The 25,612-nt window shown below is 39.7% G+C and overlaps 2 protein-coding genes across 2 annotated transcripts; both read right to left on the bottom strand.

The window, feature by feature from the left end:
• Positions 1 to 1,613: 1,613 nt before the first annotated feature.
• On the bottom strand, positions 1,614 to 14,762 carry LOC117289428. The gene is made up of 3 exons (XM_033770549.1): positions 14,649 to 14,762; positions 12,853 to 13,124; positions 1,614 to 2,716 (listed from the first exon to the last, which is right to left on the bottom strand). The coding sequence occupies exon 3, from the start codon at positions 2,646 to 2,648 to the stop codon at positions 1,761 to 1,763; it is 888 nt and encodes a 295-aa protein (XP_033626440.1). The 5' UTR covers positions 2,649 to 2,716; positions 12,853 to 13,124; positions 14,649 to 14,762; the 3' UTR covers positions 1,614 to 1,760.
• Positions 14,763 to 18,300: 3,538 nt separating this feature from the next.
• LOC117289652 lies at positions 18,301 to 25,276 on the bottom strand. Its single transcript, XM_033770872.1, has 6 exons — positions 25,257 to 25,276; positions 24,768 to 24,939; positions 23,074 to 23,158; positions 22,008 to 22,064; positions 19,849 to 19,935; positions 18,301 to 18,994 (listed from the first exon to the last, which is right to left on the bottom strand). The coding sequence occupies exons 3-6, from the start codon at positions 23,098 to 23,100 to the stop codon at positions 18,488 to 18,490; spliced, it is 678 nt and encodes a 225-aa protein (XP_033626763.1). The 5' UTR covers positions 23,101 to 23,158; positions 24,768 to 24,939; positions 25,257 to 25,276; the 3' UTR covers positions 18,301 to 18,487.
• Positions 25,277 to 25,612: the final 336 nt, after the last annotated feature.

Genomic DNA, 25,612 nt, shown 5'->3' with positions numbered 1-25,612 from the left:
TATTCTTCGGACAAGCAAAACAATAAACAAGCACAGGCCGTTCAGGGAAGGGCAAAAGTAAAAAAAAAAAACTGTCATCAAAAAAGATGTGCCCTCCCAGACCTGGCTCATAAAAAATACATGTTTATAATACTAAACATCATTAAACATTCTAAAATTGCAGTAAAAATTTAAACAAAAGATTCTCTTTGATTCCCTTTGATTCCCTTCTTGTATTATAAAAAATCGCAGGTACTTACAATAATATAGTTCCAATCTGAGTGTAAATTGCGAGAAAAACATTAATGGGGGGAGTCGGAGCATCACAAGTTCGTCTTTACTCTTGAAGACCAAGCGATCAGCACCCACTATTCCTTAAAGGAACACGTTGCCTTGGATCGGTCGAGTTGGTCTTTGAAAAGCGTTTGTAACCGTTTTTTTTTTTTAATGCATATGGGTAGACAGATGTTGTAAAAGTAGAATACAATGATCCACACAAACATGCCTCGAAATTGCACGGTTTTCCTTTTACCTCGTCGACTAACATAGACTTGTGGACAAGTCGTTAAATCGGCCCCACGCGCTGAGATAGTGCTCTCGAGAGCACTCTCTCAGCGCGTGGGGCCGATTTAACGACTTGTCCAGAGCACTATCTCAGCGCGTGGGGCCGATTTAACGACTTGTCCACAAGTCTACGACTAACACGGTCGGCCATTTATGGGAGTCAAATTTTTGACTCCCATAAATGGCCGACCGTGTTAGTTCGCACAGTAAAAGGAAAACCACGCAATTTCGAGGCAAACTTGTGTGGATCATTGTATTCTACTTTTAAAACATTATTTCCAACCATATGCATTTTATAAAAAAAGGTTACAAACGCTTTTTATAGACCAACTCGTCCGATCCAAGGCAACGTGTTCCTTTAAGATCACTTGGGAGCCGAAGCCCGCGAATCCACGATTTGGCGCGCACCTCACCAGCAATCCAATTCTGCTGACCATAAGCACCATGATATTCATTACAAAGTACACAAAATACTTACTACATAGTACACAATGTTAGTTTTTAACAAAAGTATTTTTGAACCCCAAATACCAAAACTTTGTAAAACTAAGTTATTTTTAATATAAAAAAAAATTAAGTTAAAACACGATGGGTAAAAACACAACAGTCTAAACCGGTTTGTAGGACTACTAGCTGAAAGAGAATATCTTCCTAATAAGATAATAAGAATGAAAGAGTGAAGGGGATGAGTTGGGTTAACTTAAGCGATGAACTGGTTTTCTACGATTTAATTCAAGTGTTTTGCTTCTTTAAAGGCAGTGGACACTATTGGTAATTACTCAAAATAATTATTAGCATAAAACCTTTCTTGGTGACAAGTAATAGGGAGAGGTTGAAATGATATAAAACATTGTGAGAAACGGCACCCTCTGAAGTGCTATAGTTTCCGAGAAAGAAGTTTTCCACGAATTTGATTTCGAGACCTCAGATTTAGAACTTGAGGTCTCGAAATCAACCATCTAAACGCACACACCTTCGTGTGACAAGGGTGTTTTGTTTTTTCATTCATATCTCGCAAGTTCGATGACCGATTGAGCTCAAAGTTTTAACTGGTTTGTTATTTTATGTATAATGTTGAGATACACCAACTGTGAAGGCTAGTCTTTGACAATTACCAATAGTGTCCACTGCCTTTAGACCAATGTAGGCATTACGCAGGTCCAAAGTGGTCGTTCAAAGACCGTACGAAACCCGCACGTACCACGCAGATGATGTTATCACTCTAGAACATGGCGCTGCTGGTAAAGTTTTTCATAGAAGGGCATACAACGCTGAATGAGTGCAGCTACTTTCGGACTTGGTATCGATTTGATCTCCGATTCCACTTCTTTTGAGAAGCAAGCGGCAGTGATAGCCTTTTGTTTGCAATGGAGTTGAAATGATGCCAGATTGGGGCGGCAAATGATCCATCTGGCTTGGGCGGGTACTCCGTTGTCTTCTCCCCATTCCACCATCTTTTTCCTGAAAGGTGTCCCTGTTGCCTGACAGTAAGCCGGTATCATTGCTTCCGGGTCGGCCAGGAGATCATCAGCATCCATGACGAAGGGGTTGGGGTCAAGGTTTTCTCTGACGTATTCGTAGTGCTCAAGCAAGCTGTGAAACCCTCCTGCGAGACTGCCCATCTGTAGATCCTGCCACGCCTCCATCTGCTCTTCATCCATTGTTCCAGAAGATGGTTTGAACTCCAAGTTGAGTTTCCTCCATGATGGAATTGTTTTGTTGGGATTACGAATAAGGAAAGTGTGCCGATATCCATTTGGGATTTCATCCCAACCTTTCCCTGCTATCTTCAGACTGTATGCGTGATCCTTAACGAATACTAGTCTGGCCCCTTCATGTTCTTCTTCTAATGTCTGTTTTACCCAGGAAAATGTATTCACCTGGTTATCGTAGGCGAGGTCCGAACCAGGAAGATCACTGGTAGCCTTGTCAGGTACACTATTCACTCTCGGAAACACCCTTTCTGGGCCAAAGTATGCAGCAGCGGTATAGGGCTCGTAGAAGTATTTTCCTCCTTCGATTGTGCTTAAGGCTCGCATGGTTGCCGTGGAGCATGAACGGTAAACCGCCCACAACATAACACGAGGCTGATTGGTGTCTGCCATGATCCTCAAGAGTGTTGTATAATGTGCTGCCGATGTCAATTATGCTGTCAACCACCAGTATTGTCTCTCTGAAAAAGAAAAAAATCCCCAAAAAGATGACTACCTGAAATTTCACAAGATTTCCCAAGCATACGCGCCACTTGACAAAGGACCCGTGGAGCCTATTGTTGGTGCCCCTGGCCCATCCAGACCCAACTCCATTGTGTTGAGGTTGTGAAGGTTTAATGAGCAAAGGTGAGCAACTTTAACCCCCGATATGCGGATTATTCATGACAGCAGTCATTTCTTTTGTGGATCGGCAAACCGCCAGATTCGGCCCGGTTCGGCCTAGCTCTCGGGCGGTTAAATAGATACGTGCTCCCTAACACGAATCCACACAAAACCCTTTATGATATCGGTGATGTGTTTAAATTCATCAAAGAAATCAATGATACAATTATTATTCAAAATGCCACAAAAGCGGCAATAATTTCAGTTTGAGTCTTGGTTTTTTGTAAATACAACAGTATATTTTTTGAGCATCCGCAAAATACGCAAGCAGCACACTGCATACGTCGTCCACAAGACCTACGTGTAGATTGGTGCAAGACGTTTCTCGTTTTCCTTTCACTTAATAGTCCACGCGGGGCGTTGTTGGTAATTTGGCCGCGGTGTGCGTGAAAGGGAAACGAGAAACGTATTGCACCAAGACTAGCACAAGCGCTGCTTAACTATAATATTATGTTTGGTTAAAATAATTATTCATTTCAAAAGGTGATCGCGTTTTTGAGATATCGCCAAAAACACGGACCGATTAATTATATGTCACCCCAGGAAGACTAATCCGTCATTCATAAATACCTCAGAAAGTTTCACTATTCCTATTGGTGGAGAGCGCGTCACGTGGGTGTGTATAAACCTTTGTTCATGACCAGTAACAAGTGTTGAAACATGGGCGTGACACGCGAATTAGCACCTGTGCTTATAAGACAGTTTCTTCATTCCTATTGGTCGAGAGCAACGGCCACATCATGCGATACGCGCGACGCGCACAGCATTCCCTTGTAAGAAGTTGTTCACCCGGTTTTCAACTAGTGGTTTAAACCCGCCGAGGCTTGGTTCTTGATGATTTACTTCGACGATCAAGAACCAGGCCTCGTTGGGATTAAACCACTAGTTGAAAACCTCTTCACCACACATTGATTCCCTTGTTGGAATATAATCAGAGAAACGATTTTACAGTAAATATTGTGGTGATGATGTTGTAGTGTCTTGCATCTTAAAGCAATCGCACAACATCGGCAAACAGTATTGTCCAAAGGCCCACACTTCGTGTATCACAACCTAATTTGTTGTTTTAACAATTGTTGTTTTAACGAATGCATTCGTTAGTATTTTCTCAAAGTATCGACCGGCGTTGACTTGCATTATCCGGAGTTAATATTATATGCTAGATGTAGTTCATTGTTTTACCAAATAAAATACTGAAAGAAAACCTTCACCAAATATGTCTATCGGAGAAAAACCAACTTTCTCGCTTACAAACGTGCGTCTGCTGTTGCGAGCAGACGACGCGTTACCAACAGAAATAGTACTCAACATGGCCGACGGCGCGCACAACGAACTTTTTTGCGGGGTCACGCAACCTCTCTTAGGGTGCGTTCGATTAGCTTCCCCGGGTCGACCCCAGTGTGTGGCGTTTTCTTTATCCAGGACGAACGTGTGCAGATAATTACCCACATTCGTCCTGGAAAAAACCGCCACACACCGGGGTCGACCCAGGGAAGCTAAACGAACGTACCCATAGTTAAACTCCTCTGGGGACTACATAAAGATAGGTCACCGGTACGTTTATGGATTGAATTGCGGTCAGGTATATTTTTGACTCGAGATATTTATTACTAAATGCAAATTTTGAGAGTAAAATGGTTTAAATTACAATTATTTACACGATATCAATAAACTACAACTAATTGTCATTATCGCCCCATTGTCTCTCACCCAACCTCCCTATCTCCCTCTCTTATCTCTCTCTATGACTCTTACAGGAACAAGCAGACACCGAGTGGAAGTTCCACCGGGCAGCAGTGTGGGCAAACATACATGCAACCCGTTGGTACTCTCCCACCACCCTTTAACTTGATTCCCTCCTTGATGACTGTGTTTCGGTTTCTTAAGTATATCATTGAGGTTTGCTTCTGTGTGAAACGTAACATGGAAAACAAGGCAAGTTATCTTTTCATGCACCCATGACATTTGACATGTTTCATAACTGGCAGGCAAATCTTAGAGGTGAACTGTAATATTTGATAATCGAATATTGGCTACTACATTTCCCACTTTCAGAAAGAGTTGCATTCGAAGAAGGAATTCGAGGATTATCTGGTGAGTGTGACATTTTGTTCATATTATTCAAACATTTTCATGTAATATTTAACAAGTCAGTTCTCAAAATCCATCCACAAATTTTATCAAAAGTAATTTTAATCAGAAAACACAACAAGTAAAAAACAAACATGATATGCGTTTGATTCAAAAAGACGAATAAAATTGATATAGATAAGTGGCAATCGGGATAGTAAAGTCAAATCTTGCTGTAAATAGCCAAATACAGGGAGGCACAAACAAGATACTAAACAAAACTAGACATCAAGTGTTTGTGAACAAACACAGAGCTGTTCCTTTTTAATTTTCAAGGTTCAAGGGGTCTATAATTGAAAAGAAACTGAAGATCGGTTGCATGGTTTTTGAGACATGGTCCCACTTCCGGTTGACCCGGAAGTAAAGGTCAATTTGGGGTCAAGGTAATCCAAGTTCAATCTTTAGAGCTAAAAGGGTCTATAACTGAAAAGAACTTGAACATTGGTTGTGCAGTTCTTGAGATAAGGTCCCACTTCCGGTTGACCCGGAAATAAAGGTCAACATGGGGTCATACCTACCCGATGCGATAGTCCAATGCCAAAGTAGCCCATAACTGTAAAAAGTCTGAAAATCGATTGGGTTGTTTTTGAGATAAGGTCCAACTTCCGGTTGACCCGGAAATAAAGGTCAACATGGGGGTCTAAGTTTTCAAAGTTAACATTTAATGCCTAAGTAGTCTATAACTGAAAAAAAGTTTGAAAATCGGTTGTGTACCCAAAAGAAGAGGTCAAAATGGGGTCACGGATTTTCCCCAACAAAATTTAATGCTTAGGAATCTATAACTAAAGAAAAAAATTAAATCGGTTGTGTTACTCTTCAGATTTGGTCCCACTTCCGGTTGACCCGGAAGTAGAGGTCAAATCGGGGTCACGGTTACCCGAGGCAATTCCCCTATGCGAAGTCGTTTGAAATTAGCAAGAAGCTTGACGACCAATACCGCGGAGGTGACGCGCCAGATGGGTGAGATAACTTTGTATACCACAGATCTTGGGAAGGACACGGTTGATGTCGACGGGGAACAGAACTCTGTAATCCTATTGAAAGATGCAATGATAGACGATATGGCGGCCAAGTTGGAAGCTCTTCAATCAGATTATGAAAAGATCGTGGTTTACAACTCGACCAAGATTTTGGAGAATGAAAGACATGCAGTGAGTCTTAGTGAAACCATCAAGATCCTACAACACGAAAAGTCCAACTTGAAGATCGACCTGAGCGGAATGAGGGGTGACAACGAGAGACTTGCTGCCGACGTACAAAAACTGAATCAAGAAGTAATGCGACTCCAACTTGTAAAAACAACCCACAATGACCAGAAGGAACTTTTTGCTTTAAATATCACCCTTGTGCCATTTTTGCATCGTTTATTACAGTATGTTTTTAGAACTTGCAAAAGCGCCATTTTTACCCTATTTTTGGACCCCAAAATGTCAACTTGCCAGGGGTCTCAGAAAATTTTCCTTTCGGCTGTGGTTAGGGCCAACATTGGTATTCTCATATCTGGTGAGAAAAACTTGGGCAATTGTATCCTGTTGTGACAGTACTGCCTCAAAACTAGACTTTTTCACCAAAAACGTGAAAAAATGCTTTTTAAGGGTCTTTTCAAATAATATTGACATACGTGTCCACGGTGAAAAAAAAAGGAATATTTTTTCTTATACTTTGTGGATGGTAGGGACTTGGGGTCCAAATAAAAAAATTTTACATTTCAAATCATTGTATAATACGTTGCCATGGTAACAGTTCATTTGTGTTTAGGCCACTTTAAGCCGATTTGGGGGTCTGAAAAACTGTTTTTTAGTTAATATTTACAACTCCACCCCACCAAAAAACACAATTATTTCATAAAACCTTTTACATCACTACAAAGTATCATCCTTGGATTTACTTGAGTCAAAAAATTATTGCTGTAACAGTCACCCTTGTGCTATTTTTAGATTGTGCATTAGAGTATGTTTTTCGAACTTGCAAAATCAACATTTTTACCATATTTGTTTCCCTCAAAATTTCATTTTTTCAGGGGTCTAAGAATATTTTCCTTTCGGTTTTGATTAGGGCCAAAATTAATCTTTTTATTTGTGGTAAGAAAAACTTGGGCAAGTGTATCCTGATGTAACAGTACTGTCTCAAAAATAGACTTTTTTTCCCAAAACAGAAAAATGCATTTTGAATTGTTTTTTCTTCATATTGAATTTCTAACATTATGAAGTAATAATTCTATCAATCTTGCAGCTCTTGCTAAGCACTCTGTAGGCTTAGTGGATTACCCAACAATGATCAGGAACTTTTGGTGACATAAATTTTAGAGTTTGGCGGCCCAGCCCCGATCATATTTCTTGACATTGTGTTGTGAATAGCGCCTCTTCTTTGAAAGTGTTCCCTTTCGGTTGTGATTGGGGCGATTATTGGTGTTTTCATGTCTTCTGGGGAGAAAACACTTGGGTTTATTGTATCCTGTTGTGACACTACCTGCCTCAACTATAGTAATTCTTTTCAAAAACAATGCATGCTTGTAAAAATGACAGTCACCCTTGTGCTATTTTTAGATTGTGCATTAGAGTATGTTTTTCGAACTTGCAAAATCAACATTTTTACCATATTTGTTTCCCTCAAAATTTCATTTTTTCAGGGGTCTAAGAATATTTTCCTTTCGGTTTTGATTAGGGCCAAAATTAATCTTTTTATTTGTGGTAAGAAAAACTTGGGCAAGTGTATCCTGATGTAACAGTACTGTCTCAAAAATAGACTTTTTTTCCCAAAACAGAAAAATGCATTTTGAATTGTTTTTTCTTCATATTGAATTTCTAACATTATGAAGTAATAATTCTATCAATCTTGCAGCTCTTGCTAAGCACTCTGTAGGCTTAGTGGATTACCCAACAATGATCAGGAACTTTTGGTGACATAAATTTTAGAGTTTGGCGGCCCAGCCCCGATCATATTTCTTGACATTGTGTTGTGAATAGCGCCTCTTCTTTGAAAGTGTTCCCTTTCGGTTGTGATTGGGGCGATTATTGGTGTTTTCATGTCTTCTGGGGAGAAAACACTTGGGTTTATTGTATCCTGTTGTGACACTACCTGCCTCAACTATAGTAATTCTTTTCAAAAACAATGCATGCTTGTAAAAATCTGACACTGTTTCCATGCCCTTTGAGTATTGAATACAAAGTTTTTATTTAAACATAATGGTATCCAACCAAGCCATAACCAAGTGAATGCTTTGCCACTGAGAGTTCTTGATTTGGCTACTTCACCTATTGTACAGGTACATTATGATTCCCATTGCAAGTAGAGTGCGATGAGCATTCTTTACAAGTTGCTTTAATACAGGGCCTACTCTCCTTGGTCCCTGCCTGCTACCAAATGTAAAACTTTTCATAGAGATAGAGATCATAAACAATATAGTTTCTGTGCTGCAGATGGTTTGGAGCATCCAATCATGTCCAGCACAAATGTGGGAAATTAAAAAGCCTCCGCTTAAAAGTGTTGGAAAAAGTTTGCCAAGATCTTATTAAAAACAATGATACTAACGATTTGCGAGATGAGCGTAAGAGATCATTTAAAAGGAACACGTTGCCTGGGATCGGTCAAACTGGTCTTTGAAATGTGTTTGTAACCGTTTGTTATAAAATGCATATGCTTAGAAAGATGCTTTTGGGTGATACTTGTGTGGATCATTGTTTTCTACTTTTAAAATATCTTTCTAATCATATGCATTTTGTAATAAACGGTTACAAACGCTTTTCAAAGACCAACTCGACCGATCCAAGGCAACTATTTCCTTTAATGAAACAACATTGAAAGAAGTTGTAAATACTTGCACCTGCTCAACCTAAATTAGTAAGATGCAATTGCAGTGACAAAAGTTTATTCATCCTAGTTTGATTATTTTTTCCATTCACTATCTTACTAATTCATATTTGGTATATTTGTCTCTGAGAACGATCAACAAAAAACATTGTCAAACATTACCTGCTGAATTTGTTTATCACGTTAAATAAACCAACTCTGTTATTGTTTGCAACAGTACAATTGAAAGGAACCCCACCATGGGTGGGGGAACTGCTTACCGGAGGCTAAGACAGGTGAAAGGCCATTTAGATACTTTGGAGACAGTACTTGCTCACTTTGAGAGCCTCTTTGTTCTGATGGGGATGAAAATGTTTAGTTTGGTAGCAGGCAGGGGACCAATTAGACTGTTATAAGGCCATGTATAGACAACTTGTAAAGAACGCTCATCGCACTACTTCTCTTGTGAATCATACCTGGACAACTAGGTAAAGTAGTCATGACAAAACAAGAACTCTCAGTGGCAAAGCACGGTTGTGGCTTAAAAATAAAAATGTTGTACTTGTTACTTTAAAGAGCATGGAAACAGTGTTTAACGATCATGCTCGTTTTTGTGTTTTATCAATTCAAACTAAGGGTTATCTTCAAAATGAATTTTTCTTGTTTTTGGAAAAAAATACTTCGCCCCAGCAGACATGCAAACCACAATGATAGCCCAATCACAACCAAATGGGAAATATTCTGAGAACAAATAACAATTAAGACAGCACAAACTTTCTTGATGTGCAAGGGGAATTAAAAAATGTGACTTTCAAAAAAGAGGCGCTGTTCACACAACTTTGTTTTATGCAATGTCAAGAAATATGAGAGGGGCGGAGCCAATGTGGGGTAAATTCTAAGATTTAGGTCAACAACAAGTCCTGATCAATGTTGGGTAATGCACTAAGCCTACAGAGTGCTTATATGAAAAGCTGCCAGATTGATGGAATTATTACTTCTTTCTGTTATAAATTCAAAATGAAACAAATATTTCAAAATGCATTTCTCCATGTTTTTGGGGAAAAGGGTCTACTTTTGAGACAGCACTGTTACATCAGGATAGAATTGCCCAAGTTTTTTTACCAGAAATAAAAAGACAAATTTTGGCCCTATTCAAACCGAAAGGAAAATATTCTCCTGAATATTCTCCTGAAATTTTGAGGTAAAAAATATGGTTAAAAATGTTGATTTTGCAAGTTCTAAAAACATACTCTAATGCACATTCTAAAAATAGCACAAGGGTGAAATTTATAACAATAATTTGTTGTCTCAAGTAAAGCCAAGGATGGTAATTTGTAGTGATAGAAAAGGTTTTGGGTGGGGTGGAGTTGTAAATATTAACTAAAAAACAGTTTTTCAGACCCCCAAACACAAACGAACTGTTATCATGGCAACGTATTATATAATGATTTGAAATGTAAATTTTGTTTATTTGGACACGAAGTCCCTACCATCCACAAAGTATAAGAAAAAATATTCCTTTTTTCACCGTGGACACGTATGTCAATATTATTTGAAAAGACCCTTAAAAAGCATTTTTTCATGTTATTGGGGAAAAAGTCTAGTTTTGAGGCAGTACTGTCACAACAGGATACAATTGCCCAAGTTTTTCTCACCAGATATGAGAATACCAATGTTGGCCCTCACCACAGCCGAAAGGAAAATTTTCTGAGACCCCTGGCAAGTTGACATTTTGGGGTCCAAAAATAGGGTAAAAATGGCGATTTTGCAAGTTCTAAAAACATACTGTAATAAACGATGCAAAAATGGCACAAGGGTGATATTTAAAGCAATAATTTTTTTTCTCAAGGAAGGCCAAGGATGATACTTTGTAGTGATATACTAGGTTTTTTTGAAATAATTTAGCATTTTGGTGGGGTGGAGTTGTAAAAATGAGCTAAAAACCAGTTTTTCAGACCCCAAAATCTGCCAAAAATGGCCAAAAAACAAAATGAGCCGTAACCATGGCAACGGGCTATATATGGAATTGAAAATGCACTTTTGTTTACTTGCACCCCAAGGCCCTTCCACCCAGAAAGTATAAAAAAAATTCATTTTTTGACCGTGAGCAAGTATGTCAATTATTTACCTGAACTGACTCTTAAGAACACAAGTGTACTGACCGGGACTCAAACCTACATACACTCTACTGATCTAACGCCAGAGCTTGAACCTGCCGCTCTTAACTGCTAGGCCATTTTATGCTGATAATTATTTTGAGTAATTACCAATAGTGTCCATTGCCTTTAAATGATGCTGTTAAATATTCATGTCTTTAAATGATGCTGTTAAATATTCATCCTCTCTATCCGTGTCTGTTAAAAACCTACATAAGAGCTCAGTGCCTTGACTCTTTTTCAATAAACTGTCTCATATGGACCAGTAGCCAAGAGCACTTTGGTTAAACGAACAGGGTACCAATATTTGAGTACAGGCACATTTAGTGGATAACCTGACATAGTCAGATATGGATATCTGCCGAGGCGCATGGACACCCAACAAAGAGGCAAAATAATGAGCTGAATCAAACATTAATTTTTAGGTATCACCTGAAACCAAGTTTAAATGACCAGTAACGCTATTCTTCGTACAAGTATCAACCGCCAGACACGCCCCCCCTCCCCAACATTGGAGGAGCCACCTGAAACCATGTTGAAATGACCAAAATCAATATCTCCTATGCGACGAATGAGCTGCCAGACAACCCCCCCCCCCCCCGCCCCCTGGGTTAACCATCAGAGTAACCACCTGAAACCATGTTGAAATGACCCCCAAAAAGTATACCGAATACATAGTATCAGCCACCAGACAATGTTTTGCTGTGTAAGGCCCGCCAGACAACCCCCCCCCCCATTGGAGGAACCACCTGAAACCAAGTTGAAATGACCAGTAACACTATATTCCCGATGAAAAGATCAACAGCCAGACAAATAGTCTGCTGCATTTTGCCCCCCAGACACCCACTCCCCCCTCCCTGGGTTTACCATCTGAGGAACTACCTGCCAGCAAGTTGGAATGACCACTAACACTATTCTTCCTACAAGTATCAGCAACCAGACAAAATGTCTTCAGCATTAGGCCTGCCAGACACGCCCCCCCCCGACCCCACCCCCACATCGGAGGAACCACCTGAAACAATGTTGAGATGACCAAAAACACTACTTCCTAAACACATATGAGCCCCCAGACAAATGTTTTGCTGCATTAGGCCCGCCAGACAACCCCTCCCCCTCCCTGCGCCCCCCCCCCCCCGACATCAGAGGAGCCCAATGAAACCATGTTTAAATGACCCAAAAAACTAATCCCAATACAAAGTATCCTCTGCTTTGCTGCATTAGGCCTGCCATGGACAACACCCCCCCCCCCCCCACCATCGGAACCACCTGAAACCAAGTTCAAATGACCAATAAGACCATTGCCAATGAAAAATATCAGCCACGAGACAAATTGTCTGCTGCATTTTGCGCCCAGACACCCCCTCCCCCCCCCCTCCCTGGGTTTACCATCTGAGGAACTACCTGCCAGCAAGTTGAAATGAAATTACCAAAAAAGTATACTGAATACAGAGTATCAGCCACCAGACAATGTTTGCAGACACCCCCCCCCCAACATTGGAGTAACCACCTGAAACCAAGTTGAAATTACCAGTAACACTATTCCCAATGAAAAGATCAACAGCCAGACAAATTGTCTGCTCTATTTTGCCCGCCAGACACCCTCTATCCCCTCTCCCTGGGTTTACCATCTGAGAAAGTACCTGCAACCAAGTTGAATTGACCAAAAACACTATTCTTCATACAAGTATCAACTATCAGACTGCATTAGGCCCGCCAGACACACCCCCTCCCCAACCCCCACATCAGAGAAGCCCCATGAAACCATGTTTAAATGACCCCAAAACACTAATCCCAATACAAAGTAACCTCTGCTTTGCTCGATTGTTGACTTTGATGGATTTGAATCTTGTAAAAGTTACCTCACACTCAGCCACAGCAGCAATCTCATCGTATCCATTCTTCTGCATGGTGTATTTTCCTCCCATTTCGTCAATTCTCACTCCCGACTGCCAGACATCTCCCTACTTCGAGCCACCTTCTCTTCGGACCTGGGCGAAGAACGCTTCTTCCTACACAGGGATGTCCCTGTCACCTGCTTTGTCTTGGGCTTAGGGAAATGTCTTGAAAGTTTACTAGTGTGCGTGTTGACATTGGGATGTTAACGGCTACACTGGGATCTAGCTTGTAAATTCTGCAAGAAGAAAGACAGACAAAAATCAGTTAATTTATTTTTGCAGATTACTAGATTGTTTGAGGACTATATTTTCTTATTGCGCTGACATGAACTAACAGTAAAACATGAATGAAGCTATTTACATGTAGCAGGCCTGATACTTCACGGAGACAATGAAGGCGATTGCCTCCGTAGCCCCTGGTCATTGCCTTGGTGTCTTTGAAATGCTAAAGTACAAATTTATAATTTCCTCAAAGGGTGCCCTTGCCCTTTCAAAAACGAAGCAATAGCATACAGGCCTGATGTATTGTTTTGGTCTGTCATGATGAATTTGGAATATGGCATGGGATTTAGGCCTCTGTATGTAAAAAGCACATCGAAAAAGAGTAAATTTACAACCATAAATCACAAAATAATATGGACACAATAAAACTCACCAATCGGAACCTGAATTAGTATGCAACAAAATAATTAGTTTATTCGATTACCAGTTATCTTCTGCGCATTTTGACACATATTGTGTTGCGCTATGATGTTGTCTGGCAGATTTAAGGGCACTTGAGTGGCTTAAGGTCGAATTTCAAAAGTTGCAAAAGCACTTATTCAAGCAAGAGCGATGTACTGTGACGAATGAGACCAGCATTATTTTTGCCCGCCTTTTATAAATGATTTGTTTGTTGTGTTTTGGATAATTCGAATGCCATGAACATCAGCATCAATTGTCAACAACAAAGCAAAGGTGTCAAAGACGGGAGGAATAAACCAACAGGGAAAGGTGTTTCGAGGTCAAGAAGACTATACGATGGCTGAACTGACCGAACTGATCAGATGTCTTATTGAGAGTACAGTAAAGGAAGACGTATCCTTGTCGTTCAGGAGAGTGATGGAGGACACACTAATTGAGGGCCATCTTCAGTCAGCAGTTAGATTTTATGAGATAAAGCAGATAATACTTATAAGCAGTGATGTTAGAAGTCGGAGGAGTTACTTCAATAAATTTCATGGCTAGGTAAACAGAACAAATTGGTGTCTTTTGTCTTGAATTTGTATATGTGATGCTTAAGTGCTAGTTCCCAAGGTTCTGGAATTGAGTGAATGGGCTTTTGCAACTTTTCAAATTCGACTTTACGCCACTCAGGTGCCCATCAATGAATCCACAAAACAACATCATCATCATTCATAATCATAGTGCAACATAATACTGGTGTCAATCAAAATGCTCAGTCAGTAACTGTGAACAGAATTAACGAACTATTTTGTTGCCTACTAAACTCAAGTTCCGCTAAATCTGACCCTTAGTAAAGTGTTTAGATACTTTATTGGTGCAGGCTAGATAATACTGCAGAAGTACTGTATCTGGTATTGCACAGGCCTTATGATATACACATGTACACGTGTATTATGCATTGGTAAGTAATGTACTTTACAAAGGAATAGGCAAGTTGGGCAATTTCGAGTAAATAAATGAAGTACGCTTGTTTGAACACTGAAGTAAGGTACGCTACCAAAATAAATAATTTGCTTTGGTTTTCCATAACATACCTTGATAGATCTTCTCTTGCCAGAATACTTATTGTAGGCCTTACAATTATGAAAATACACACCGGCTGTGGGTCCAGTTCACGGACCAGTTTCATCTCCCCCGTTTCAGCAGCCGAGAAATACACCGCCAATTGGTGGCGCTACCACATCAGGGTTGGTTTTATCTGGGCGTTTTAGAAACGGCGAATGGATTTAGCAGGCTTTGAGTACTTTTGGATCCTGACCTGGAAAAATACCTGCGTTTAGAAAAGACCCTGGTAGAGCCTGCTTTTCCAAGTCCGCCATTTCGAAAACACCAGGGTATTTGCGAAACGGCGGACTGGAATTAATAGGCTTTGAGAGCCTGAACTGGGAAAATGCCTACGTTTCGAAAATACTTAGGTATTTTCGAAACGTACTCATTTTCCAAGTTCAGGCTTTTAAAGCCTGCTTTTCCAAGTCCGCCATTTCGAAAATACTAGGGTATTTGCGAAACGGCGGACTGGAATTAATAGGCTTTGAGAGCCTGAACTGGAAAAATGCCTACGTTTCGAAAATACTTAGGTATTTTCGAAACGTACGCATTTTCCAAGTTCAGGCTTTAAAGGCTGCTTTTTCCAGTCGGCCGTTTCGAAAATACCTGGTATTTTCGAAACGGCGGTTTTATTAGGCTTCAGAGCCTGGGAAATTGCCTACGTTTCGAAATTACTTAGATGTTTTCGAAACGTAGGCATTTTCCCAGTTCAGGCTTAAGTATATTTTCGAAACGCAGTTTTTTTTCAATTCAGGCTTAAAAGGCTGCTTATTCCACTTCGCCGTTTCGGAACGCAGGCATTTTCCCAGTTCAGGGTCCAGAAAATACTATAAACCAGCTAAATCAATGAGAAGTTTCTCAAACGCCGAGATTAAGGATCTTTTCGAAACGCATGCCTCAAACAAATTGTTGTAGGTGTGATGCTCCTCGAATTAATGAAACTTGGTATAAATTCGCACAATAATATACTATCAAGTGAATATAAATACTTTAAAAAAGGTAAAACTGTCTGATTCGTTTTATCAGATTGAATTACTTTAGACCGTTACCTCCGCGGCAGTTTTGTCAAAGACTAGCCTTCACAGTTGGTGTATCTCAACATATGCAGAAAATAAAAACCTGTGAAAATTTGAGCTCATCGGTCATCGAACTTGCGAGATAATAATGAAAGAAAAAAAGCACCGTTGTCACACGAAGTTGTGTGTGTTTAGATGGTTGATTTCGAGCCTTCAAGTTCTAAATCTGAGGTCTCCAAATTCGTGGAAAACTACTTCTTTCTCAAAAACTATGGCACTTCAGAGAGAGCCGTTTCTCACAATGTTTTATACCAGCCACCTCTCCCCATTACTCGTCACCAAGAAAGGTTTTATGCTAATAATTATTTTGAGTAATTACCAATAGTGTCCACTGCCCTTAATGTCCCCTTGATCCAAGAGAAAGTCACACGGCCGATTTTCTACCCCAGGAAATTCCTAAAGGCAAGATTCTTTTTCAGAACTATAAAGTCTCCTGAGGTATGAGGAAATACAAAACAAGCAATACACAACATTGTGGCTGGTTTAAATGTTCTTGTTTCTTTATTTAAATAAAACTCCAACATAAAATATTGGTAAATGATAAAATTAATATAATATATTTATAAGTTTCAATAGGCCGATGGTATACTACAACACAGTTAGTTAAAACTTACTTTAGTGTTACGTAAAAGAAAGGGATGGATTCCTCAGAAACATCACTCATTGTTTCCTTAATTTAGTTTAGATAACAAAAAGACACACAAGGACAAAAAAGCGCGGGAAACTTTCCAAGTCCAACTTCTTATCCAAATGCCATTTTTACCCATTGTTGCCAAATGCAAAATCTCGTTTGAGTAAAATAAGATAGGGGCCTACTTTTTTGTTTTAATAAAAATAAATAAAATGTGGAACTTTCACCAAAAGTGCAAACAAATTGTGGAACTTTTTTATAGTTGCTTTGTTTGTTGTGAAGAGTGAATATCAAGATATGTGTAAATTTAAGTGATATTGGACCCCTTAAAGAAACTGGACATCTTTGGTTATTGTGAAAATTTGAACTGAATTGGTCGTCGAAGTAGCAACATAATGAAAGAAAAATCACCGCTGTTACACGAACTCTTGTGCTTTCAGATGCTTGATTTTGAGAACTTAAAAGCAAATTGTGAGTCCCGAAATAATTTGTTTGCCCATATTTTAGTGGGACATTACTTCTTTCTCGTTACTTCAGAGGGAGCCATTTCTCACAATGTTTTAAACTATTAACAGCTCTCCGTTAACAAGTAAGTTTCTATGCTAACAGTGATTACCAATAGTGTCCAGTGCCTTTGGGGTCAACCTATTTTTGCAAGTGACTACCTCATCCAAACATAACTCGCTATTAAAAGTACAATCAATTTGTTCCATATAAAGGCTTTGTACTGGATATTTTAGTACTTTATACAATGTAACGAACGGTGGATTGTAGAACGAAACTTAGGTTCTATTCTGGTTTTTCATTTAAAGATCACCAAGTGGTACTTTTTATTAAACATAGCATACAACATAAACTGAAATAATAAGATACTAAAAGCTTTAAGCTCAATACTCTACAGAAACAGCAATAACATTTCATAAACCTCCCCCGGAATAGATAGCATAGAATAATCACTTTCTAGAAGTTTGAGTCACAAACACCAATTGTACAACTATAAACAAGTTCAGGAAACAAATAAATGCAAAAAAAATTATAAATAAATAAATAAAAACAATAATGCTGAAGAATATCGATAGTGATAATGCATTGCAGGCCAATTTCATGTAGCTGCTTAAACAGAAAATTTTGCTTAACATTTCCTTGTCTACTGAGCAAATTTAAGCAGGATACAAGTATAAGATGGACCATGTGACAGGGTTACTGGCTAGTATAGTCTGGTAAGCAGAAATGTGTCTGTGCTTGTCAAAAATTGCTTTATGAAATTGGGCACTGATGTTAATGCAATTGTACAAGTACATGCATGGTTTGTTAATACAATCACAGACAGTACACATCTTAAAATGAAACGAAACAAAACATTAAAGGCACTGAACACGTTTGGTAGTAAGAATCGTCAAAGACCAATATTCTTACTCGGTGTATCCCAACATATGCATAAAGAAACAAGCATGTGGAAATTTGGACTCAACTGTTCATTGAAGTTGCAAGAAACTGATGAAAGAAAAAAACACCCTTTCTCGAAAACTACGAAACCTTAGAGGGAGTTGTTTCTCACAATGTTTTATACTATCAACAGCTCTCCGTTGCTTGTTACCAAGTAATGTTTTATGCTAATATATTTTGAGTAATTACCAAATGTGTACAGTGCCTTTAAAACAGTAAGATAACTTTGTTCCTTGTTATAAGTTTTGCTTGTTATACAAACCCTACTATCCCATATAACATCATATAATTTTGTTTAATTGTTGTTGTATGCATGCCCTTATATGGAAAGGGTTTGCTTTGTGCATGGCATCCTGTCACCTAATTTGATAAAGTCATTAACAAGTCCACGGTGCTAATTCATTTAGGGGTTAGCACTGCATACGAGGGTGATAGTATAAAACATTGTGAGCTCAAATTTTCACAGGTTTGTTATTTTATGCATATGTTGAGATACACCAACTGTGAAGACTAGTGTTTGACAATTACCAATAGTGTCCAGTGTCTTTAAAAGACAAAGTTAAATAATTATACATCTGAGGTGGTTTAATACATTTTAAAGCAACTGGTACAACTGTAGCGTCATTGTTGCAGTTAACATGTATAAAACTCAAGGATAACAAAACAATAACACCTAATTAAAAAACTTCGGGATTGGAGCCTTCTTCGGGTACTTTCTTATGGCAGATGCTTCTGGTGTGATGACCAGGAAACGCTGCAGAGAGCTCATCACCTTGGGATTTCTGTGGTGAACCCCAAGGTGATGGGATGACAGCATCTCTTCTTGGAGATTCCTCCGTTGATCGTGTTGGTGATGGAGGCTCTGAACCGACTGACTTTGGTGACGCATTACCAAGTTCATCACTGTGACAAAAACGACGCTGTCTGAGCGACTGGTCTTCAATATGGTTGACCTCACCGGTCTCTTCTGACCTCTCCTTGGGATTTTGCTCGATGACCCACTGAACCTCAAGGTTACTATTGGTGATCTGGTCGGCAGACTCTGGGCTCTCCTGATGGGCTGGGGTACCGTTACTATGGGCAATGATGACAGGTGCCTCGGATGACGACTGATTGGCATAGAGATCCTCATGAGCTGCTTGCAGTTTGAATCATACTCCCACTCCAGCGCTGCTGCGTGCTGCAAAGGAAAATAAACATTTACACAATAACTTTACATTTCTAATAAGCAATTTGGACAGAAACAACAAGAATTTTCACTACTGGCACAATAATGTTTTTTAATGTTAATATGGTTAAAGGTCACTCAGTTTCTAAAACCCAGGATTTGAGCTGCCTCTAGCCATCGGGCTAGCTCGGTGGTATAGTTGCAGGACATCTGCTTTAGCAATGCAAAGGTCATCATTCAAATCCCACTCGAGTGATTTGCATGTGATATTTTTTTTTCACAGAAAACAGTGCTTAATACACATCAGTGTAAGGGTTCATAACATTAAACCCAGAATTGGTTGAGTTAACAAAATGCGTTCTCATTCAGGGACACTTGATAAAAGGAATGACGACCTCAAAGATGCAAAGTTGTATCTTGAAAGGGTTTTGGTACCTTTTGTATATCAAGTTTTTTGGCCATGACATGAATCCCTACTCACTGCGAATGAAGATGTAGGTGTATGTAATATACTTTACCTGTAGAAATTTTAACTTCACTAGTTTTCAAGTGTTTGAGAAAAAAAAAGTGAAAATCAAAGAGCAATTTTTTCTGGAGAGTAGCGTAAATACGTCTAACATGCTAAACAAAACTTTTGTTTCCTGAGGCAGAAACGAAATTACTTTCATGATAGTGTTTTACTCATGTCTCAAAACTTACAACCTCAGCAAGTAATATTTTAGAAGATTTCTACCATCATTATCTTCAAACCGGATAGTTTAATGTAAATCTGTTTTGTGTTGTACAAAAAGTATCCAAACCCTTTAATACCGTGTTGCTGAGATGTACATGTAATCTTGAAAAAGAAGAAAAACAGTGTCTCTTACAGAGTCTTCCTCTGCTGCCAGCTCTTCCTGTAGATCCTTCATTTGATTCTCCAGCTCCGCTCTTTTCTCCTCTTGAGTGTCATGCAACTGAGAAAATGAGAAAACATTCGATCATAATTGTTATTATTTCTTTGCAGTGACCATTAGCATGAGCTTAAATGTATCTTGAAAGATGTGGGGGGGGGGAGGGGGCAACGTTTATCATATCATTTCAGCGTGGGGTCTGAACCCGCTTTAGGGCACCGGGATTTTTTTTAGGCCATTGATGCTCTCTGGTGCAGTCTGAGGGGTGATGACCCCCCTCTGAGAAGTTGGAATTTATGCATGTTTCAAGCTATAACATATGACGCACCATTATTTTAACTTACATGGTTATTAGCTAACAAACAACTCAATTATAGCTGCGTATCCATATTGTGTCTGCATATATAGTGCTCAGACGGCAAGTCATCCCTACCCTCACCAGCATCATCAAGGGTGGATCAAAGGAATTGTAGTTGGGGTTGGGGGGTTGGGTGGGGCAAACCTATTAAAGATGGAGCATGCTATGAAGCGAACGCAAAGCTTTTTCCGGCCTGGGGAAAACTTTGCATTATAAATGCTTTAAGTAGGATTTGGTTTGATCTATATTACAGATGTTCCCTGGTGCAATCTTAGGCCAATAAGAGGCAAAAAGAATGGAACAGAACATAGCCTTTAGAGTGTGAGCAGCAGTAGAACCTTTTTGGTCAACAGCATCTTCATGTGGGGACCTATGACACAAATTTGTCAAAGATTCATGTCAAAGAGTGAGCAAGCTAGTGTGAAACCTTTACGGCAAGGGTCATTCTAGATGCTCTGTTGTGCAATCTTTAGGCCAACAAGAGGCAAAAAGAATGGAACAGACCAAAGCCTTTAAAATGTAAGCAGCAGTAGAACCTTTTGAGTTAACAGCATCTTCAGGTACGGATCTACATACATGACACAAATCTCTCGAAGAGTGAGCATGCGAGTGTGAAATCTTTAAGGCATGGGTCCGCGCTCGCCTAATAAAGACTATGAACACTATTGGCAGTTTTCAAAGACCAGTCTTCTAACTTGGTGTATCTCAACATGCCTAAAATAACAAACCTGTGAAAATCTGAGCTCAATCGGTCGTCGAAGTTGCGAGATATTAATGCACAAAACAAAAAAACACCCGTCACACGGAGTAGTGTGCTTTCAGATGCTTGATTTCGCGACCTTAACTTCTAAATCTGAGATCTTGAAATGAAATTCGTGAAAAATTACTTCTTTCTCAAAAACTACATCACTTCAGACGGAGCCCTTTCTCACAATGTTTGATACTATCAACCTCTCCCCATTGCACATTACCAAGTGAGGTTTTATGCTGATAATTATTTTAAGTCACTACCAATAGTGTCCACTGCCTTTAAGCAGGCCTGGATCCTATGCTGTTTGGCTTCTCACACTAATGCTCAAACGTTGACAAAATTGCACCTCCCCCTTGAAACAGTGGAAGGGACTATCCCCCACCCCACCCCCCATTTTTGAAGGGTGGAGGGCACAAACTCAAATGTTTCCCGTGTCTATGACCATCTTTATCTTGAAACTCAAGTATTGCACTGTATAAGACCAAACCCTGTGTCCCGTCAATGGCATCAATCATAATGTTTGAGCATTCGTGTGAGAAGCCAAATAGCATAGGGTCCAACCCGCTTATAGGCACGGGAAAATTCTGCAGTTTAGATGCTCTGTGGTGCAATCTTTGGTCAATTTTTAGGGGGGACATTTGATATAGTGTCCCCCACCCTTCTAAAAAGTTGTGTCATCCTTAGCCCCCAGGATTAATGCCCATGGCATTAGGGGTTGGTCTTACACAGTGCAATACTTGGGCTTCATGATTAAGGTGGTCAAAAAGATGGGGGGACATTTGATATTGTGCCCCCCTTCCCCTTGTCACACCCCCACCCCCACCTATTTGATGCCCACCACCATTAGTAGGATTTGAAACTTTGTATGGTGGAAATATAACTATAAGAACATTTTGCGATAACACCATGTGAGTTTCTTTTTGAATAGTGTTGGTTCGGAAAAGAACTATTGGTTAAAGACCCATGTTTCTATTAATATACGCTGATCATCCACAGGAGAAAAATCATAAGAAAGACTGTACTTACTGTTTGTCTAGACGCTACTGCTCGTCGAAAGTACTTCTGTAGGGTTCTCCACGCAACCTAAAATAAACGACAAATATCGGACAAATTTACATCAGCTGCTGTTAAACGAAGAAATTCAGTCTGAATGGTCTACATGTGTAGTTGCACGTTTTGTGTGCATTTGATCACTAGGCATAGTTAATTTTTTACAGTATTACATTTGAGAACCACCAGTTCCTTAAAAGCTCAGAAATGCCTAGTTAATTTTGATGGGTCATAATAAATAATTTGCAGAAAATACTTAACTATTTGTCTTTTTAAAGACAAATAAAGCACTTGTGTTTTAACCCATCAAAGTCTTTTGGAAAACAAAATTACACACAAATTTCACAAGTACCTACATGTGAGGTGAAACTAAACATGGATTGGAAATCACTAACAAGGCAATTATTTTTTTAGAAACCTCTTTCATCAGTCAAAGGGTACAAAAGAGTTTAGGCATTGCATGGTGAGGTATCAATATATATTTGGTTTGCGGTAACATCATGTGTGTTTCTACTTGCCAGGTAGAGTTTGTTCTTAGAGAACTGTCTTTCTTTATTCTACTACCGCAAAGAGTAGATTATCAGATTTTTTGGAGAATTGTTCTGAAAAGAACTGTCCTGCTTTGTAACTATACCCGGGCAGAAGGTATAGAAAATTGGCTGGGACAACTACTTTAGCTTTATAGGATCATAATTAACTGCACTACTGCGGAGTCAGTCTCTTGATGATGACTAGAGCAAGCTAGTCAAAACGTTAAGACCAATTCAAGAACTGGATAGTGATTTTGTTCCCTATTGGGCAATCCCTATAGGCTTCTGCTTGCTTTTTGTTGATATGTCTCTAATTATTTTACTAATAATGTAAAAATTACACATTTTTCTACTTATTGTTGCTGTGTGTTTTGAAGTTTTTAGAGCCTAAGTGAATAAATAAATAAACAAATAAATAAATTACTTGATGGATTGGAATTGGACCAAAATTAAGTACAGTTTCAAGAAAAAGGACAAAGCTTTATGGAAAGATTTCTCCAAACTGTAATAACCTGGTTGTCTCTTCGTCTTTTATCCATATGCTTCAAGTCCTCTGAATTCTTCTCACTCAGCCTCTTCCTTGATTCAACCTCTTCCCTGCAAACAGTCAATCAAAACAAACAAAGCTCGGTAAATAACACCAAACTCACAAATCTCAACTCATGTTAATCCGGCATGGGTAGGCCTATCGTCTTCTTGATACTCCAAGGGTTTATGAAGACGCACCAAAAATTCAATCCAAACTCAGTGATACCGCCTCTTGAAATACATAATTCTAAAAACTCCCCCTTTCTGGAGCTCCGGCCCTGGCCCCACACGTCGACCTGGTATTCTTTTAAAACGTAAGAGCCCATAATTTAATAACAACAAGTATGCTGTAGTAGTACAATAATTTCGCAGCATTGGCCTAAACCCCCCCCCCCCTCCCCCTGGGTTAAACAACAGAGGAACCGCAGTTGAAATGACCAGATAGAGAAAGGACCAATAACACTATAATTTATACCAGTATCAGCCGCCAGACTTGAGATTTGCTGAATTGGGCCCGCCAGACACCCCCCCCCCCCTCCCTCCTGGGTTAAACATCTGAGGAACCACCTAAAACCAAGTTGAAATGACCAATGATGACACTATTCCCAATACCAGTATCAGCCACCAGACAAAAGTTTTGCTGCATTAAGCCTGCCAGACCCCCCCCCCCCCACGTTAAACATCAGACCCCCTTGTAAACCAAGTTGAAATGACAAATGATGACACTATTCCCAATACCAGTATCAGCCGCCTGACAAAAGTTTTGCTGCATCCATGGGCCCGCCAGACACAACCCGCCCCCCCCCCCCCTGGGTTAAACATCAGAGGAACAGCCTGAAACGCAGTTGAAATGACCATAGAGAATTAGGACGATTAACACTATTCTTAATACCAGTATTCAGCTGCCTGACAGAAGTTTTGCTGCATTGGGCCCGCCAGACACCCCCCCCCCTACTTAAGTAAACAGAGGAGGAACCACCTCAAACAAAGTTGAAATGACCAATGACACTATTCCCCAAACCAGTATCAGCCGCCAGAAAAGGGTTTTGCTGCATTGGGCCCGCCAGACTCCTCCCCTCCCAACCCCCGGGTTAAACATCGGAGGAGCCACATAAACCAAGTTGAAATGACCAATAACACCATTCCCTATACAAAGTTGGGGGGGGGGGGAGCAGAGCGTCTGCCAGGCCAAATGCAGCAAAACATTTGTCTGGCGGGTGACACTTTGTTTTTGGAAAAGTGTTTTTGGTCATTTCCACTTGGTTGCAGGTGGTTCCTCCGATATTAAGTCAAAGGGGCGGAGGAGCGGGATGTCTGCAGGCCTAAGCAATTTGTCTAGCGGTTGATACATGTGCATTGTGGATGTAAAGGGTTTTTAACCAGAAAGGGCTTTCAACCTTTTTCAGTTGCTCAGATCTCTGGGTATTATCTCCTTTCATAAATTTTGAACAAAAGGCTGTATAAACCTAGAGTTTTCAAAGTAGCAGAGTATAGCTTTTGCTTTTTCAGATATCCAAAAATTAAATAAAAAATTACAAGGGTCGACAGACAACTCATTTTGCTTTAATGCATCATTGTACAAACTTAACAGCCCAATAAAACTTCTGTCCAGAAATTAATCACAGAAGATGTTCAACTGCCTCACTGGCTGATGACCATTATGCAATACAACACCTACCATTGGAACTATTTGTGGTATTGGCAGTCTGTTTTTCAGCTACAGTGCCGGGCGGAAATTGTCAGTACTGGGCAGGCCCGCCCACCGTCGCCCACCGTCGCCCACCGTGGCTACAACACTGATCATCACCAATGAAGGTAAGTATTACGGTTCCAACATCAAGAGTACTGTACTGTAAACAAAAACGGTGAAAGCAAATGAGAAAATTGGGAAGAAGTTGTTAATTCTTCACTTACCTTCATCCATTTTTGAAATGAACGAGTTTTACCACTGATGATGTCTTTACCTCTTCCACAGAATAGAAGAAGCAGGCGTGGGTAAACAAAGCACACATCACAGATCCTTAGACAACGAAACACATAGGACATCTAGGCCTATAGTGTCAATTATTAATATTATTTTTTTATAGGCAATACAGCATGTACACAAAACAATGAGATCAACTGGATTATTATTAGGCCCAAAGAGAAGAAATACAGCACTAGTAACCTTAATAATCAACAACTTTGATGATTGAGTACTCCGGAACTTCTGTAACTACGGTAAAACACTACCATATTGTAACTGGTAAATAACAAACTTTCCTATGCACGCAGCAGACCATCCATCAATGATTGATCATCACTGATCACGAGCCCCATACTTATACCAATATCCCATCTTTAGAAATAACAAAATAAGAAAAGTCCTACTCACTTTTATACTGCACGCACGGGCGAGAATTAACTGGTTGATGGATGAAAAATAATCTGTGATTTTTAAGGAGATTTCGTGAAATTATTGGAGAACATTGATGAAGAACAATTGGCGATATAATTTGAATCATAATGAAATTAGCCTGTCAA

The sequence above is a fragment of the Asterias rubens genome, chromosome 4, assembly GCF_902459465.1.
Source record: "Asterias rubens chromosome 4, eAstRub1.3, whole genome shotgun sequence".
In the NCBI taxonomy this organism is placed as follows: Eukaryota; Metazoa; Echinodermata; class Asteroidea; order Forcipulatida; family Asteriidae; genus Asterias; species Asterias rubens.
The sequence above is the reverse complement of the archived record's forward strand: the minus strand, read 5'-3'. Positions and strand labels throughout refer to the sequence as shown.

Excerpts from the sequence above, each read along its gene's own strand:
- LOC117289428 (XM_033770549.1), bottom strand. The coding sequence starts at position 2,648 with ATGGCAGACACCAATCAGCCTCGTGTTATGTTGTGGGCGGTTTACCGT.
- LOC117289652 (XM_033770872.1), bottom strand. The coding sequence starts at position 23,100 with ATGGATAAAAGACGAAGAGACAACCAG. Across the intron at positions 19,936-22,007 it reads CAGTAGCGTCTAGACAAACA|TTGCATGACACTCAAGAGGA; the intron begins GTAAGTACAGTC and ends TCATTTTCTCAG. Across the intron at positions 18,995-19,848 it reads TGGCAGCAGAGGAAGACTCT|CACGCAGCAGCGCTGGAGTG; the intron begins GTAAGAGACACT and ends TTTCCTTTGCAG.